Here is a 19,987-nt window from a genome sequence, read left to right as displayed (position 1 = left end):
GAATTTCCATTACAAGTTATATGATGCTTTTTTAGGTAGCTGTGAGAAAAAAAGACACAAGGAATCATACCATCAGCAGAGAATAGATTAACTTCAAGGTGACAGGCAAGAAAAAGGCAAATTACAGTCTCATTTACAGAGCAATTCCCCCGACCACAGGAGAGTTTCAATGATTTGAGCCACAAAAATTTGAGCTGAGTCACCAAAAACTAAATATAATTGAATAAGATTGTTTAGAAAGGAGCTACAGACTATCCACTACAGCTCTTACTCTCTGTTATTTAGCATTTTTTAAAGGTGTGGGTGCTCAGTTCATTTAAATTTGGTTCTCTCAAGTCTGCCAAAGGAGGACCACTGAGCAGCGGCTGAAAATTTATTCCCTCAAAGTTAGTACCAAGACAAATATCAATTCTTAAATATATTTTTTTTTAAGTTTACTTCATAAGGGACAAGTGGCACAGCTGACGGCACAGAGCTGATGGCAGGTGGGCAGGTTTTTACCCCAGTTTAGGAAAAAAAATTCCTGGGACTTTAAATACTTGGACTATGCTCGTTGTACACAGCTAAACAGCGAATAGAACTATTGGATCAATGAACTTGTAGGGGTGGATCAGTCTAATAAAGCTTACCCATATTGCTATGGTTAAAATTTAACTGAAGTACTGGACAGAAAATGACAGGCAGGTCTCTTGTTTCCTATTTCCTTAGAAGGCCTGAAAAGCTTCCCTCTGCTCTTCAGTGCTTAAATCCTGTACTGACTGATTTCTGCTATGTTATGCACATTAAGTACATACATGAAGCATATAAACTATTTATGAATAAAATGTATCAATTCTTAAAAGCAATTACATCAAAAGTATCATTAAAGTCCCATATAATTTGAAAAAAAATACACGAGACCATATCATATAAAAGACCAGAAGTAAAATACATCGATTTCAAACGTGATTACTGCTTTTAAGTTTTCAATCAAGAAAATGTATCACCAGAAGAATTACATATAATTACACTGCATTACAGAACAAGTAGTTTCTCCTCCCAAGAAGTTCTTTGCCATTTCAAATTCATAAAAATTTAATCTCTCAATGTCTTTACAGTACAAACCAATCAAGCTTTAGGAAGAGAGCTCAACAGGTTTATTTAGCAGCACTGTTAAAACAGACTGCTTTTGAAAGGTTAATTAAAAAAACACTGGATTATCCAGAAGCGTGGGATCAGTATAACATGGAATAATGACATTATGATTAATAGAAATAAAAGCTAATGGAATCTCTGTTACTTTATCCTGACAATAGATTATTAATTCACGTTTCGGATTTCACACAAACAAAATGGGGACCCTGGTGCTTAGTTTCCCTCAAATTCTAGAAATTTGGCTTCAGTCTTATTATTAAGCAATGTATGTTCTGTTTGATACCATGTTGTTACTGTCTTTTGTCTTTATTTAGGTCACTTTGGGTAGAAGAAAAGAATATACTCTCTTGCTTTATAATCCACAACAGATTTCTTCAGTATTGTTCTCTTTACATATCCACCGCTTCATTGAAATGAATCCCTATTCAACGTATTTGTTTTCTCCCTCTCAAAAAAAAAAAAAAGTCAAAAAAAGGGGAAGGCGTTACTGCGTGAAAATATGGGGAGTTTAACTACAAATTATAGCTCTCCCTTAGAAAATAATCTATTGACAGTAGATAGAACCTCCTTAGCCCCGCCCCCCCAAAAAAGCCAAGACCAAGCCAGAGTTTTCACAAAGAGCATAAAGAATTTAAAAGAGATCACAAAAGAGATAGTTGGGTAGCTATTAAGCAAGCTGGGAATTCAAACAGAGAAGGAACGTTTTGTTACTCTTTACCATAACACAAGATACAGATTTAGCAAAAATTCTTTCCAGCCTGGTTATCAGCCTTTCAAGAGAAAAAGCAAGCATAGGCCAGAAATTTTTGTCAGGCACTAAAAAATCTGCCAGCAAGCAGTGAGGCGAGGTGGGAACCCGCGGGGCTCAGGTTCTAGAAGATGCCTCCAGAGCCGTGGTCAGAAAAACTACGGTTTGGCAAGGCAATCATAAATCATCCGCCGACGATTCCTGCCAGCCTTTACCAGGCTGGTTTTGTTGTAACTATGGCAACACCTTTTCTCCAGACCAAAGTTCAATTATTTTACATTTTATTACCACTGCTGTTTGCTTAAAGTTTACCAGGGTAACTTTCTGCTAGCAGAGAGAGCAGATCCCAGATAGTGAGGAGGAGGAAACAACCTCATGCTAAGCAGGACTAAAGAGAAGAAAATACCTTGAACCGGTGGAAAAACCTCTGTCTGACATAATGCCATCCAGAAAAAAAACAACCATGTTTGCATCTGCTTTTTTTACTTGCATTTGCTCTTTCGTGATAATCTGCGTTGTGCTGGCGACCCAGCACTGGATGAGCAGCAAGGTTCGCTTTTCCGGCACAAACTCCAGCATTACCGTGAGTCTCACCTACGGACTTTTTAGCGGTACCTGTGAACAGTTCGTCGATGTGGGACTTCAGGTTTCAGAAAGGACTTTCCAAGGTGAGTGGTGTTACGCCTGGAAATGGACGGCATCTTCTTGCTCATGCAGGTGATGGACGTAGGAACCGCGGCTCACTCTTCTATTCATCTGTATGACTAAACTACTTTACGTGAGAACCCGAATATCTGTAAACCAGTCTGGGGATTTAAGTGGTATAAAATAAGACCCCAGAGTGCTGCAGCTTTCTTGCCAATAGCAACTTCTTCTAATTACCTGTGATCTTAGCCTACGCCTTGGAACAAGGGAAAGATACAAAATAGGAACTTTGTGTAAAATTGGTTTTAATTTTCAGAAGCTTTCAGTAAGGAACAGAAAAGCAACATTCAATTAGCATTTTAGTAAAGGATTACAAAACTAATTCACCTTCCAGGATTTTTTTTTTAAATTTTGTTATGTTACATTAACTGTTTGATTTAAAACATATTGCCACCTGCTATCAGCTCGGCACCATTTTTATAGAAGAAGGTTTTAGGAGGCTGCTGAAGGGAAAAGAACAAACCATGTAAAACAATAATTTAGATAGATATGGTGTTTATACGTGTGCTGGACCTAGTGACAACATTCTTTTTATTTTTTCCTTTAAGAGGACCTCATTCCATTTTTAGGTGATATCATCGAACTTAACCATTTGGTTAGTATTTCAAAACTTAGGCTTGTTCATGTCTTTTTTCTTATGCTAGGCTGTGAAGTATGAATTACAACATAGCTTGTCATCTTTTATAAGGCCTTTCTTCCCCCACCTAATGAGCGGTTTTCAGGTGACTTCTCATAATCATGACTTTCCAAAAAAACTCTGAGATGAAATTTAAAACAAGGTTATTAGAATAAGATTTCAGCAAACGTCCAGTAGATTCAAATTAAACTGTATCTTACGTTGGTACGCAACAGATCTTACTTTTTGTTCTTGGTATTTATCCTCAATGGTAGAATTATTACAGAAGAAAAAGAATAAAAATGGTTAAATAATTAAGGAGGACAGAAAAGCTGAGAGATAAAGGAGGAGGTATGCTACATGGGAATAAAGCAAAGTTAAAAAATAAGGGGAAGAGCAGAAGAGGTTTTACCTAGAGCAGCCTTGGAGAAAGTTGAGACAAGCATGAAAAATCCTAGCATGAGAAGCAAAACATGAGAAAAAGCAAAACAGAGACAAGAAATTATGCATACCAAGTATGAACCACAGACTCAATACTGGTTCCACATAGTTCAGCAAAGATTTGCTTAACTCTATGCACAGGTAGCTCTACTGATGTGAAGAAAAGCATTCATAAAGCCCAAAGGTAGATAAGCCTGAACGCTGTTGCAAGGATCAAGGATTTGCACTCATTTTATGTACCTTGCTGTCTCGCCGAATTCAAAGCAATAATGCTGATATACACGTGTGAAAGTGAAAAAAGCCAGTCAAGAGAAACCTAACGAAAATCAGGAAGAATAGGTCAAACAATTTTGAAACAAGATATGATTAAGAAATATTTTTCTTTTTTGGTAGGCTGTTGTAAGATGTCCCATCACAGAGAAACCACCAAGGTAGAGCACAGCAGACCTAAGTCTCAGATGGTTCCCATCTCCTAGCTCTTTCCCACCTTAATTTAGTACAGAAATGGTACCTGTACAAACAGGCACCCAAATTACCACAGCGGCAAAGTAATATCACGCAAGCCGGTTCACATTACAACAATTATATCATCATGAAAAACCTGAACACAGCAGTGCTCCTAGCAAAGCATACAGCGTATCTTGAGATCATTACATAACAAATACAAAATCACAAGTCATTCAAACCAGTTTATTTACAGTCATAACAGAATAATCAAAGTAATTTTTAGAAGAGTAAATAGGCGTTTATAAAAATAGTTTGTATATGGTTATATCTCCCCATGCCAGTTGGCTCAAGCCCCAAACTTTGCGCCACGTGGGCAGATGCTTGCTGATTTTAATAGAGCTCCGTGTGAAACGAGGAGTCCACCCGTGGAGAGCTTATTGCAGGGCAAGGATGGAGTCTGGCAGGAATTCGGGGCATGTGTCTTGCCTTTGTCTGCACAGCAGCTAACACAACCCAGTCCCACGGCCTGGGCGCTACCACTGGATAGATTTTAATTACAGTTAATGACAAGCATTCACAGAACACTTGCATCAGTAAAGGATTTCAGGTCTTTGCATGGTCTACATACATTTTGGTGGTGGTTTTTCCCCCCACCAGATTTAGGTTTCTGTGCTTATCATTTACAAAACGTTATCTCAATTCTCACACCCAGCCATTTAAGGATGAACAAAACAAGTGAGCTTCAGGGTTGCTAGTTGCTTTCAACAGCTGCTGAAAGAAAGTTGTGCTTTATGAATACTCTAAGTATGGATTTGTTCACATCCCTCGCTAGTTCAGTTGGGCATACATGCAAGATGAAATGAACTGATTTTACATTAATTCTTAGGCTCTATACTAAGCATGATTGTCACATTTTATATTAAGTATGATTCCATACATTCTTGAAATAGGAAAAATACTTCACAGAATTGCATACACGCTATTTTTAAATTCAAGTAGTCAGGTCCCCCTAAGACAGTAGATGTCTTTCATTTGATGTTATCCTTAAGTAAACGGCTTGCCTGTGCGATGGAGAAATGAAGTGCTGTGCTTTCTCCACTCTAACATTTCAGACAACAGTAAGAAGAGTTATAAGCATCCTTTTAAATCACAGTGCGATCTGTCGCTCAGCAAGTGTGCCCTGGCTGGGGGTCTCTGCTGTGCATCCCGAGTGCATTTCTCAAATAGCATTGTCATGTTTGGGTGTGAGAAAGGAGAAAAGAAATCATGAAAGAGTAAATCAAAGATGATAGCTTGGGGATACAGATTACTTGTTAGTAGTAGCCCGGGTTGGCTTTTATTAATGGCCATACAAAAGCAGATTATCAACAGCCTTTACAAAGCCCATAACCTACTCTTTTGAAAACCACAACATCAAAATACATTTCTGAGTGTAAAGATGAAAGGCAAACAAAGGAATACAGTTTCTGCAAGCGTACAGTGCATGAACTGCCTGGTCAGGGCAGCCTCTTGAACAGACTGCCATGAACGACCTTAATAGAACAGTAAATCAATACGGCTACTTCAGAGGCTCTGGAGATGAGCAGAATGATCTCACAGAATGTAAAAGTTATTTAATAACTTAAGTCCTTAGAGTTTTCATTAGCTGTTTTAATGATTTACCTTAGAAAGGAACCACCTATGAAAATAGTCTGTAAAAGAGCTTGTTTGCAGCTTTGCTTGCTTCCAAGTCAAGCACATAAAAATTGTGAGCAAGGTGCAGGAAGAGGCACACCCAGACAGTCCTGTAAAGTCAGGATTTACCTGGCTCTTGGCAACCAGCAAGGCCAACGGCACACAAGGAAGTCTTAGAAATTTGCTATAACAGAGAGGAATCGATTAGCTTTCTGACTTTTAAAATACATGGCAAATGCTTGAAAACTGCTGGAACTTCATTAATGTTATCATCAGTTTCCACATGTGCTATGTGATCTCCTGGAAAATAGAAAGCTATGTGCTTTGTTTTGAGTTTGTTTGGTTTTTTAAATGAACAATTGATTATGTGTCATAAGTGATCATGGACCTCATAAAAGCTGCCAGATCAACACTGCTTAGAAAAGACCTCCAGGCTGGCAGCTGGATGTCATTCACACTCAGGTCAGTAAAAGTCTGGCAAATTCAATCCAACCATACAAGAGTTAAAGATGAAGAAAAAAAAGAAGATACAGGAAATTAAGGAGAGACCTGGCAAAGGCAAAACCTTCTGCTTTCATTCTGAAATTAGGTTATTTTACACTGATGCAGAGGTTATCCAGCTGTGGGTTACTATCGATCCCATTCAAGTAGATCAGCTACTGTAGATTCCTTCAGTTTGCACAGACTGCTTTATTTAGAAAAAAACAACCACCCTGCCGCCATGAAAACAGCATTTTATTTAAAACCTTTAGCCTTGTGCTGTTGCAGGCGTGCTTACAACAGGCGGAGTCTGACAAAATTACATCCCCTAAATCGTGGTTCACTGTCAGAGATAAACAAGATCAATTAGGGGGTGCAATAGGTGCAGCCAGTCAATTCTGGAGATGTTCCGAGTGATAAAATTAAGTGAGGCTGCCAGAGGGAAATTACACAAACCTGTCTGATTTGGCTCCAGACTTATATCTTGAACTAGGCAATGCCCAAGCAGTAAGGCTACATCAGCGCAAGTGCATGGTACAACTGGCAGTGTGTTCACTTCCATTTAATTGAGCGAAGTCTCCTGAATGCCTGTCTTTCCTATTCTTCTAGCAGAATTGCTTAAATTTACAACTGATTTCCATAACGCATCCTTACCTGCCATTTCCTCAAACAGAAATTAACTCCTACCAGGAATATTATATAAAGTGAGAGAGAAGCTCTCCTTTTCATTTATTTCCAATAGCTCTTTTAGTTATGAGTGTTCATTTTCTTTTTATGGGGTTTTTACTATTTTTTCTGCTATGATTTCTCCAATTTATGCACTAACGGGATACTTTGCAGTAACGGCTCTGTATTAAAAGCAGCATAGAAAGGAAGTTTTCCTACAGATGGCTGTCTATCACAACACCCATTTGAACAGGGCTTGAAAACATTGTTGTCGTGTTTGTTATAGGATAAGGCAGCCACAGGCACATTATAGTTGCCTTTTCAATCTTTAAACTGGAAAGAGGAAAATAATATATTTCAACACAGCTATACTGCAATTACACTTTGAGTACGTTGCATTCACATTTGTGTCTCTTATTATCAACAACATATCAAATAACTAGAAGGATTTAGGCAAAAACAATAAAATTGATTACAGTCCTGGAGGGGTTGACTATATGTACCACGTATATACAGCCAGCTATGCGTATAGCTACAGAAAAATACACCAGGCAACAATTTATGTGCACCAACTCTAGGAAGCTGGAGCAAAAAGGAGAAGTGCCAGCATGTTTGATGGTAAGATGCGTGACTCTGACGTGCGGCCTCAGGAGCAGAGACCCTGAGCGCAGGGCTGAGCCGGCAGCTCGGGAGCCCACATTTGTCCCCTTGCCGAGCCCAGGGCCACCAGTTGTGAGACTTTTCCCCTTGCCTGAGAAAAAAGGCAGGAGTTGCTCCTTTTTTTAAAAGACCAATGTACCTTCATCCCATTTTGGATTTGGGTTCCTGTGCAGTGTCCAAACCTACTGTTCCTGCTACACCCCGATCTCTACAGATCAGCCAAATCTCTGGTTATTAGCTTTTAATTACAGCCAGCTACATGTCAGTAAGTCAAACCATCATCCGAGCCCACCGGACTGTGCTGGGAAGGCTGGTTATCAATGCTGAGCCGCTGTATTTCAGTTGCAGATAACCTGAGGAACACCAAGACAAAAAGCATGATTGTTGCGATTATCGTGATTCTGGTTCTCAGTTTACTGAGTTCCCTTCTGAGTTCTGGATTTACCTGCACTAACGCTGTCAGTAATCCCTACCAGACGTTTTTGGGACCCACTGGAGTCTATACCTGGAATTCCTTATGCGGTGAGTAACGCATCCCATGCTGACCGCTTTCTGCCCACCATAGGGATGATACTGTATTCTCATTGATTCCAAGATTTAGAAATATATACCTATAAAAGGAAACACTTGGAAAAGTATTCTGTTCAGTTGGCTTTTGTTTTTAACCATGTCTGCTGGCATACCTGAAGACTATCTCTTAAGTACCAGTAAAATAGTATTATGTACTTGAAGTGACACCATCGAGCAGTAGGAGTTTGGATTTGCTGACAGCAGAAATGGAACTGAAAAAGCCCCAGCAGGTGTAGCATCATTTCATGCATGATGCACACGGAGAAGAACAGAGTAAACCGACAAATACAGAACAAAACCGTAACAGAAAAGTATGCACTGGATGTGACTACAGTGTAATTTGTAACCTCTTCAAGGTCACTATTTGATGGTATTTGTAGCATATTTGTTGCTGGGTTACCTACATACCACATTAGGGCTCTAAGGTCTAATCTATAGGATGGACTTTAGCTTCATTTCTGAAAAATGCGTGGAATGAAATACAGCCACAACAGCATTACCATGGCAGGGGGTGGCAGTTAGGAGGACTGAGTCACAGCAAAATTTATTTCCTTCTCAAAAAAACACTTTCGCAGAACAAAATAAGTTTTAACATTCCCTAAGCAGACAAAAATGGTAGAGATGCTGAGTTATTAGAGATGTGAACTGTGTCAAACAGCTCCCTGGAGGTGTAACCCTTCGCTCACCCGGTAGACTTGAGCCTGGCTGCTCCTAAAGCACCTTCCAACCCTCTTCATCTTGCCATGGTAATGACTTCAGCTCTGACACTCAATTTGTCTCAGGAGGATTATGCGTTCCTCTAATAATAGGTCTGGATTCAAAAAACTTTCTTTAAAGACATCTGATTACAGAGTCCTTCAGCGTTAGTGTTTTGTCCTTCAAAAGCTCTTCAGGTCTGAAGAGGTTCTGCTGGTGGAGCAGGAGCTTGCTCTCCCTTGAGCCGTGTCCCCAACAGCATGGTCCTGTCCTGGGGCCGCACTCTGCGAGCTGCCTTTGCCAAAATCAGACCTTGGTGGAAAGGGAATTGTATAGATAAATGTAGTCTTAATCATAGCAAGTACAGGTGGGGTTGTGAAACCCAACCCTTTTTCTCCAGCCATGGCTAACACAGCATATAAAGATAGATGCTGAAACAGCTGTGGATGCCTTGAAACACAATAAGAAAAGTGAGCAAAAGCCTGGGTTGGGACAATTATTCAACTTTTGAGACAAGAAGATCTTTGTCTCATCACATGAGAAAGTTGTTTGTTTCCTGAGCCCAGCACTCGTTACGCAGCCTGAATCTGCAAGCTTTGACCTGAAATGAAAGGACCATGGGCTTGCCAAGATAAATATTAGTGAGAAAGTAAATCCCCGTGTTGACTGAGGATTATGGTTACTTTTTACAGCCCTGTAAGTGCTATGACCTGGAAGTCTATTTTGCCGTGGGCATATTGTTATGAAAAATCATACATCATTTGATGGTGAGTGTATCGTGAAGGTTCCTAATTCTCCTACCAGATGGCCTGAAAGTCCAGTGTCCTCCTGAAAAAACCTGAACCTGTGTCAGCAGGAACGTGTGTAGGATGATGTACCTAGAGGGAAGGAATAGAAATATTTTCACCAGTGTTCAGAGATTACACCTCCATTAGCACTATGAGAGTAGAAACGTAAAAGCTTTAATTAGCTAAATGTCAAAGTAACTGAACTCCATTTAGATTTGGAAGGCTGTAGGAAATAGATACAGATCTAATAAGACATCTCATTTTGGCTCATCACAGTAGTCATTGAATAATTTGGGTTGGAAAGAACATGAGGTCTCTAAGCCTAAGCTTTTGAGCAAGGCTGGGCCAACCCTGAACATAGACCAGGTTGCTCAGGATTTTATCCAGTTGTGATACTGCACACCCCATGAATTTGGGCTCATATCAAATAGGCACTCTGCAAAACACCCAAAGGGTGAATATATTATACTCACCAGCACTAAATTCAGTGAAAAAAAAATTACATTAAATGGCCTTATCTAAGAACAGTCAGTGAGAATCTGTTAATTTTAGCAGAAGATATAGTTGCCAATGTCAAAACACCTGACAGACACTATTAGGTGGGACAAGAGTCCTTTAAATGCCCTCATATTTTACTAATGGAAAATATTAGATTAATCTTTGTCTTAGTCCAGGTGTTCTGACCAATTTAAGTAGGATATTTACAACTAGATAAATAAATAATAGTACAGTTTCCTCTCCAACATTTGTATTTGTATTTTCTAGGAATCTTCATACTTATAGCCATGATACTTTTCCCTGTGAACATAGAAGGAAATGGCCTGTCTGTAGAATTGGCCTATGGATGTTTTTCTGTTCTGCAGACACATATCAAATCTGAACACACGTATGGATATTCATATTGGATCATGCTGCTCATCATTTTTCTGAACATTACTTCTATCATCATCATATATTTCTATGACCACGCAAGATATTCTAAGAAGAAAGAACAGGAAAGACCCATTGAAAATGCACCAAAAGATGTCATTCTGTTTTAAGGATACCACTGAAAAGAGGATGTAAAGAAAAATGACTATTTAATATGGACAACCATGGCTGATCATTTCCATTCAAATTGAAGCTGTGTATATAGTCCAATTAACAAAATAGCTTATTGTGTCTTCAAAACAATTTTATTTTATCTTTATGTTAGGTATTAGTGAAATACTTATAAGCTCCCATTGGTAAATGTGCTGCCTGAACACCTCTGAGTAGATAGGGCCCGAAGCGCATGATGCCAGACCTGTCCTATAGGAATAGACCTTATACACCGTACGGCTCTGCTCTTCCCTGGAGAGACAGCTGGGAAAATATGCTCCTAGAAGGGTTCCTCCTCTCCCTACCACCACCGCTGCTTTTCCAAAAAAAAAAAAAAAAAAAAAAAAAAAGGAAAAGCTCCCTTTTGCCCACGCAGCGCAGAGGGGCTGGTTCCCTCCTTTGCTTTCTGGGTTTTCTGGACCAGCGGTGGCCACCCAGGCTCTCAGCAGGGATGCACCAACATCGGCACGCCACGAACGCGCTTCTGGGTCTGAATGGGAGGGCACAGACACCGTTTGGGTTGTGTACGTAATTTGGGATCTCGAGGGGCAGAAACAGCGCAACCGCCAGGACCCCTGGGGATGACAAGAAATGGTCACTAAGGTGTTGGTGCTTCATTTTGTCCTGCAATTCTTAACTGCTGTCCTTTCCCTGCTTAGGACTTTTCTCCTGCAGGTCCCCACGGCACTGCCCCGGTGACCACGGGCAGGCTTGCAGGCTCCCGTTCACAGGCAGGAGCACGACCACCTAGAGAAATTCACCTTCACGTCAAACCTGCTGAGAGCAACAGCACCGACCCCTTTCCATGCTTCCTTAGGTCCGTGCTTTTGTCCATGGCTGGGGTGGCAGGCAGGGCAGCACGAGGCTGGGCCATGGTCTACACAAGGCAGCACAACAGTCCAGTGTCTGCAAGTTGTTAATGGGTAGAAACATTGGCAAAATCCTGTTTCAGGCTATTTAGAGACCCTTGATTACAGCAAACTGCAAAAACACACCTTGAGCAGGTGCGGCCGTCTGCTTTCCCACCCTTTACACCAGGCTGGCATTTTGCCTCAACACAAATGCCAAATGGTGGGCTGCTTTAGCAGTCATTTATGGCCAATACCATCCCTATGCCCAGTTTAATTAGTATTTAATATGCACACAAAGACACACAACTGTAGAACTGCACAGAAGCGGGGAGCTCCCTTCCTGCCCCACCAAGGGAAGGCGAGCAGACAACTGTGACCTCGGGACAGATGCCATCGTGCAAAATCACGGTTAGCGCACATGCTCTAGAAGTGCACCGTGCAAAACTGTGGTCAGACCCTTCTGCTCCTTTGCTCCTCACCTCTGCAGCTAGGAGAACAATTTTTTTATCACCTGGTTGTACTTCACAATATGATTTTGACAGTCATGCTTGGTAGCTGTCCTATGATGCAAGAGATGCTCATGGAGGAAAAAAAAAAAGCATTTCTGAAAATGGGATGAGAAGATATAAGAGGTGACTTCTTACTATTTATGTTAAAAAATAAAGCTTCAGGTGCCCAATACTTTATGCAGCTGTGCTCTTTCAAAGGAATCAAAGCAGAGGGCTTTTCCTGCTTAAGAATTTGACTAAAAGTATGATGAGGGCAGAGTGGGGGAAAAAAATAAAAGAGGGTTTCTAAGACTTGAGGGGCGGCATAGGTCAATGAAATAAGAGATGTTATCTGCTCCTTACTGCTGACAAGAACCATGCCTAGAACTGCTTTTTGGTGCTGTAAACATTGCAGTTAAATCGTCAGATATTGTGCACCCGCGAGCTAAGCTGGCGGAAAGCCAAACATTTGCCAGTTTTGCTTTGGCTGCAAAAATTTTCACACAGTTTCAGCATGCATCTGTCACTGTTGTACTCAGCCAGCATCCATCACACAATACAATTACACTTATATCAGGCACTTGCTTGCAGAGAAATAAAGTCATATGAAGTAATAGAATAATACCAGAGGAGCAAGGGCTCCTGCTTTGAAAAGCAGCGGCTTACTGTTGCTTGGGCGTTTCTATCGCACTGAAGTACTAACTGCCATACAAGAGCTGGAAAAAAAACCCATTCCCACTTCCATGTGCCTGTTCGAACCCTGTGGCACTGTCAAAAATCAGTCTGGAAGTCTCAAGAGACCTTATGCTCGCCTGCTGACACGTACGGTTGCGAAGCGGCGGAGACACGCGTCACCAGAAAGTCGCTGGGTAGCGAGAACTTACCTGATTTGATGTGAACTACAGATCAAAATCATTACAACACTAAAATAATCAACTTCAGCAGTTGACGTTGTAGGTGACTAACAAGGCTACCTTGATATTCTCAGTCTGAATGTTTTATTTCAAATTAAAGATGGGACTTTCCTTCTTGAGCTCAAAACGATGCTCTCTGCCCCACGCTACATACTTTCTGCTTCATGCAACGGTGTCAGCTTGGCAGATGTTGCTGAGGGCGATTTAGCAGGCGGCGACGAGGCCGAAGAAGGCGGCAGCATCCCGCTGTACCGAGCCCCCCGTGCCCCAAGGAGCAGCCGCGCATCCCTGCACGGATGAACTCACCCAACCTCGGCCAGGCTGCGGGGGAAGCGCGGGGCGAGCAGCCGGGAGAGGCAAGAGGAGAAAAAAAAAATTGTCACGATCTTTTCTCCCTAGGTTTCCCCCCAAATGCCACGAGAGCTCTGTAAGACGGTAGCAAAGCGCTGTGCGCCACGGGGATTGTTGTATTTTAACATGAGGCCACAAAAAGGTCAGTTATCAGGTAACTGCCGGGATTTGGAAGCACCTGCTCCAAGTTAAATTACAAAATAAGAGAGATCTGGAATTACCTGTCTCCCGAAAAGAGAGCAGACTGCCCAGGAGCCATCCAGGACGGGGCTGGCCCTGGCAGGCAAATACGTGGGATGAACAAACAAGAAGCCAAACCGTCCAGGCATCTGTTTGCTGAATCAGGAGTTTGGTAAGAAGGGAATGTGCGTGTGGGTTACAGCCACTTCTACCAGGGGAATCAAAAAAGAAAAAAAAGAAAAAAAAAGAGGATGCAACATAATCCAACCTTGCATTTAGGTTTTAGGATATCAAAAAGGAATTGGTCTGGCTTTTGCCAACTAGGCAGCCTTTGAAATGAATGGAGCTGTGTTCAGTACACTTATCCTCTTAATGAGGACAAATCCTGGCAGTTTACCCTTAGGTAAAAAGGAAAAAAGCTTGCTCTGTCAGCTTGATGCACCCTTGAAAGAAAAATCAAGCTCCCATCTTATCTAAACCTGGAGTAATTTTACACATTCATCACTTGCCAGTAGTTGAAGCGTGTTGCTTTTCACCAGGAGCTGTGTCTGATCAGGTCAAGGGAAGGATCCAGGCTGAAACCAGCTGAAAGATGAATTTTCCCTCCAGCACCCGAGGTCCCAGCTCCGAGCTCGCCGGGGCACTACGCGTGCAATGTGCTCCCCTCGCCTTGCACGTCAGGTCTGAAGGTGGCTACGAAACGCCGAAAAACGAGCTCGAGTCCAGTAGCTGCGTGCATGGCTTCTGCTGCCTGCCTGGCTCACCGCTGGTATCCCCAGCGCAGGCTTTGGGTAGGAAACCAGGAGATCTGGTGCGAACAGGACCAGGAGCGGTTTTGGCTCCGGCCGATGGAGCCAGCACCAGGGGAGAACAAGCAGGAGGGTCAGCGGCCTCGGTGTTTTGCTGTGACTTTGGGCAGCAGCACCCACCACGCGCGGCGCTGAGCGGGGTGAGTTCTGCACGCTCCGCGCTCTCCGTTTGCAACACGCTTGGGAACCCATGACTCACTGCCGCTACTGCAAAGCCCTGCCAGAGTTTGACAGCTGGAGAGGAACAAGAGGAGGATTATCCAGCAAGGCAGCCGGCAGCTTCCCTCTGCTCCCTCCTCTGACGGACATAAAATGTCTCTTTTCCTTCTTTTTCTCCCCAAAGGAGAAATCCAAGGCAGTCCCTCACTCCCAATTCATGCTGACCTATCCAGAACAGTTGCTCCAACTAAATGACTTACTTTGCTCTGGCTAAGTCAATCACTTGGATGCTTCTACTAAAGCGATCATGACTGAACTAACAGATTTTAAAATAATCATATAGAGCATTACTTGATAATAAACCATGACAACATTCCCGCCTCAGAAGCTCTGCTTCCTATTTATGCAAGATCTATTTTAGCTTTACGGTTCACTGGAAGAGTTTCACACTGGATAAAAGTTACACCAAATTCAACAGCTGTAGAAATGCTGAATAAAGGCAGCTTTTTCTTTGAAAACACAGAAGATCCTGAATACCTGGTAAATTATCAGTTACCTTAATGTTTAGCAGCAGCTGAAAACATTTAATAAGACACACTGCAAACCTCACAGCAGGCAAATGCAATAATTTTTGATGTAGGCATATCTACTTGACAGCATGGCAGAAGCTAGTTAACTTCACAATTATAGAAAAAAGAGCCAGCGCAGCTTTGCTGTTACCCACAGGCAAAAGAGACTCAGTCAATAAAACCAATCCCTGTCCCCCAGGAGCTATTCTGCTAAAGAGTCATCCGGCTCCTGCTATTTAAAAATCTCTGCTGGTAGTGACTGCCAGAATTAACAATCAATGTTCTAAATCAAGCACAGTATCGCCAACACGGTAATGATTTTTATTATAGGAGTATCACAAAATTAAAAATAAATATTACTCTTACAGCCCCATGGAGGGTTTGGACGGTGCATGAAAGGGAGGAGAACCTGAAACCAGGATCACCACGGGACAGCCCAGCAGTGTTCCCCGTGACGTTACTTTCCATCCCATTGACCGGGTGCAAAATGCACGATTGCAGCTTTTTCTCCGATTCCCTTCTCCAAGTGAAGCCTTTGGGACAGCTACTCCAACGTAAGGCAACTCAAAGACTTATGGCACAAGAATGTACAGGAGAGCTTTAGACTGGCACACACGTGAGCGTTTTATTCTCGTAAGACAGACCTATGTTGAACCAGGTTTTCAATATTCCCTGACCTAGCAGCTGTACTTTTTACTACTCAGGTACCTTCTCTCTGCTTGAGCTCACCTAACGCTCCTGCCTGCCATAAAGCTACATTGCCTAAAGTGTTATTACCTGTTTTGTCACACACTAGGAAAAATGCAGAGGTATGACGTAAGCTGGGAAAGCATTCGTACTGCCAGTGCCTTTGAAACCTGTGGATCGGCAGCTCCTCCCTGCCCTTCCACCTCTCACCTGCTAAAACCTTCGCTTTAAAGCCACGACTTAGTTTTCAAAAGCTCAGAAGCTGACGCTGGGAGAGCACAGAGGCTCTGCTCTATGGCACCCCTGCCACAGCGATGCCCGATATCACGGTGGCTGCCTTCCTGCCAACGCATTTTTTAGCCTGAGCTAAAATTTGGGGTTCTTGGGTAAAGAATTTCAACAATTTCAGCATTGCTGGTGAAGCACGTATTCATGCCGCTCCAGTATGAGTAGCAGAGCCCCCAGCAGTCAAATCGCAGATGAGTTTTCCCCTTCTTGGACAGAGGCAAGTCCCACATGGAGCACAGGCCAACTTCATGCACGGGAAGCTCTAAAACCTGCTCCCAACGTGGTCCTGAGTGTTTAGGATTTTTTGAGGCTTTACCACAGGCATCTTTTGTCCCACACTTAGAATGGGGTTTCATCAGATAAATACTTCTACAGGCGCCTTGAAGGGCACACAGAGCGTGGCATGGGATGCACGCCGAGTTTCACGCGATGTGCGGTTAACGTGGAAAGGAGCACAAACATCCCAGAGGAGCCCCCACTTGGAAAAAACAACTGCGAGGACAGAAACAAAGCTTTTATCCTCAGTTTAAGTGTCTCCTTTCTGGGTAATTTTTGTCATCAGTGCTTCTAGGTGAGCTTCTCGTTCAGTCTGCTAAAGAATGGGCACAAGCTAGTAGTCACATTTCAGGGATCATCCCAGGTCTCTCCTGTCTACTCATTTGTCTTTTAAAAGGAATCTAGGTAAGAATTGCAATGGCATTCAATGAGGATCTCTTTAAAGTCATCTTTTGGAGAGGATATTGCGATACCTCCTCATATTATCACTGCAAAGCAGTACTGGGGGAGAGGGGAGCAGCTTCCCAGAGGAAAGCCAGAAGGAAGGATCAGGTACATGCACGTTCTCTTAGATGGGTAATAGGGCCGGAGGCCTTTTCAAAAGGAGAATAGATCAGTGTCAAAACTTAGTTCAAAGAGAAAAACTCTGCTTATAAAACAGAGTCCAAAGAGGCAGCGAGAGAGACTTTCCTGCTCTCTGCAGTGCTCGCCGAGGGGCACAGCTCCAAGCTGAGCCCTGCGAGCTGCACACCCTGATTAAAAACACCTACAGCTCTTCTCCCCGTACATTTTGCTAAGGCTAAAACTTTACCCCGTCCTCCCGAAGGGCAGAGGAGGAGAGCTGCCTGTGGGGATGGAGCAGCAGGGGCTTCGACACTGCCGGGCAAGTTGTTTAACTCCAAGGGCAATGGCTCTGTTCAGATGCTGCGGGGTCACACACACGTCTAGGCTCTTTGGTAAATCAAAGCCTCGTTGTCTTTTCTTTTTTTCTTTTTTTTTTAATAAAGCAGCTGCAAATCCTTCAACATTGAAGAAAAGAATCGAAACTCACCTTTCTAGGTGACAGGATATAGGTGGTGACAGATATTTCTATAACTGGGTGCATCACCACTGCTATCTCAGGGTAATGAACTCCAGGCATTAATGGGCTTCTGCTGCCGGAGGAGCAGTTACCTGCGGTGGTCAAACCACATCAAACTGACCTCTTAGAAGAAAAGGAATTGAAAAATAAGGAAATAAAATCCCACAAAGCAGCATTCTCAGCAGTAATTCAGGACATTCAGAGTTATCCTTTCCTGCTCAGCCTGTTCAGTCCAACAGCTGGGTTCTGCTCCTGTGCATTGCAAGAGACTTTTGCTGGAAAATAAGGGGGATCCTGTAGCTGCTCCTTAAACCATTTTCCTCCTGGCTGTTCGCCTCGGGAACCATCAGAGGGCAGCAGCCTCCTTCCTAGGCTGCACTACCTCCCTTGCTTTTTTTTTTCCCCCGTTTCTTCTCTGTTTTGTTTTCCTTTGAAGGGGAGACTGAAAGACAGAGGGAGGGAGCGAGAGAACTGTCTTAACTGTACATGCAAAGACAATACTATATTTCACCTCCTTCTCTAAGACAAAAAAGACCAAAGAAAAAACATTACCCAAATTGCAGTTTAATATTAGGTGCTCTGATCGACACCCCAACTCTGTGGGCATCCTGGAAATGAGCAGAAGGGGTACAGCATAGAGTGGTGGGTTGCTTATACATACACTGGAAAAGGTTTCTTGGCTAGTTCCCAGTATTAGAAAAGGTAAACTACCAAAACCACCAAAAAAGCCAGAGGCATGCAAATCTAGAAGCTGTTCAAAGCCCCTTAACCAGAGATGCTAGTGCGAATTCTGCAGAGCTATGGAAGCTATTGATTAATAATGGTTAGAAATACACGCTCAAAGAGAAAATGGGATTTCATACAGTCCCAGCCTTCAGAGTAAAGGGTACAAATACGATGTTTTGCAAAGGTTACCAAGACAACATCCGCTTGTATTTCTTGATCAATAGGGTATGAGCAAAAATAGCATCCCAAATAAGAATAAAACAGTGTCGCTTAATTAACAATGTTTGGAAAACAATTTTATCTCCTGGATATAGGAAAGACAGAATACATCTGTGACCACGGGAGGGGTGGTTTGTCCAGTTCTTCATCCAAGACTTTAAAGAAAAGGATGCTCCTTCAGAAGCCAAATCCAGACAAGCCCTGTGTCTGTGTCAAACGCTGGTACATTTAACCTGATCACCAACTCCATACACAATGGAAGCAGGTTTTTCAGCTTCAGATAGGTTCTGACAAAAACCTATTTTTCATAGAGGGGAAGTAAATATTCTGGAATGAATAGCAACATTTTTGAGACTCCAGATTTCTGCATGACGAAAGAAAGAGATTAAGAAAAAATCCTAGGAAAATACAGGGTGATTGTGGAGATTGATGGCACTCTTTAAGAAGTATTTTTCATCTAGTTCTACATACTAAAGCCTCAGAATAAGCATCAGACATTAGGGTGAATATTAGTATATTCAGATTTAAGTTTCTAGGGCAAAGAGCAATTCTAAAAATGAGCAGTGCAGAAGAAAGCTGTACATAATTAAAAGTGAACTTCATTCAACAACAAACATTAATGTGGGAAGATACAGATGCACAGTGGAGTTGTATTACTCTGCCATTTGTACGCATCTTCCAGTGCTGAAGTAATCTTTTCCAATGAAGAAATGCCTGCTTTTTTTTTTAGAAAGAGATTAGGAAAAAAAATCAAAGAGATTAAATTTGCAACGTTTTAAAGATTTTCTAAAACTATCCCAAACCAAGAAATTATTGGTTGGAAACATCGCCAGCCCTTGTCCCCTGTTCTTTGTTTGGGGTTTGCATGTGGTCAAAAAGAAAAAAAAAATAGTCAGTTTTCCATGTTTCCAAAGTTTCAGACCAGGTCTAGGATTCCTCTGATAGATTTTCCTCATGATTATCCATGCTGTATGTTTACACTTCTGATGTCATACATTATGTCTTGCATGATGTATTCAAAGGAACAATATAGCCTAAAACACATTATTTATTTGAGGAAATTTTTCAGGACTACTTTGCTATATTTAAAGAAGGTGGTTTAAGCTCTCTTACATTTAAGTTCTCCCTATTTAAATAAACTTTTAAAATAAGGAAAAACCAACAACTGGGAAGCCCTAAAATGCCACCAAATATTTAAAAAAAAAAAATCTTTCTGGGAAGCCTGCACTTCCCCAGGTGCTTTCTGAGGATGAGAATAGTCTCTGCAGATCATTGCTTCTGCAGCAAAGCACCCTGTGTTGTGACAGCTTCTCCTGAGGGACTTTTCCCTATGTCGGAGATCCTGCAGTGGTGACCCAATTTACTCTGGGTTGTTTAGACTGTTTGTTTTCACGTATGTTTTTATGTCTTAAAGATCAGATTCATCTCCTATTGCTCCCATCTGCCAGATGGGACTATTTGAGAAGAAAAGTGTCACTCAGTGTAGAGAAACTGAAGCAGCGGGAAATGCTCACAGACTTTTGCAGAATAGGGCAATACATCAACGCACTGGTACTTGGCCTGTCTACAGCCCCAAGGAAGCTGCCAACGCTAATAAAGTCACTGAAAGATGGATGATATCCTAATTATAGGCATTTCAAAGAAAATCACCAATTATAACAAAACTACAGCTTAATTTCCTAAG

General features: G+C 42.1%; 1 protein-coding gene across 1 annotated transcript; it reads left to right on the top strand.

Annotated features, from left to right (window-relative positions):
* The first annotated feature begins 2,321 nt into the window (after positions 1–2,321).
* On the top strand, positions 2,322–10,665 carry CLRN3 (clarin 3). Its single transcript, XM_075027007.1, has 3 exons — positions 2,322–2,550; positions 7,914–8,093; positions 10,391–10,665. The coding sequence occupies exons 1-3, from the start codon at positions 2,322–2,324 to the stop codon at positions 10,663–10,665; spliced, it is 684 nt and encodes a 227-aa protein (XP_074883108.1).
* Positions 10,666–19,987: the final 9,322 nt, after the last annotated feature.

This window comes from Buteo buteo, chromosome 4 (genome assembly GCF_964188355.1).
Source record: "Buteo buteo chromosome 4, bButBut1.hap1.1, whole genome shotgun sequence".
Taxonomy (NCBI): domain Eukaryota; kingdom Metazoa; phylum Chordata; class Aves; order Accipitriformes; family Accipitridae; genus Buteo; species Buteo buteo.
Note: the sequence above shows the minus strand (reverse complement) of the source record. Positions and strands in the feature narration are given on the sequence as shown.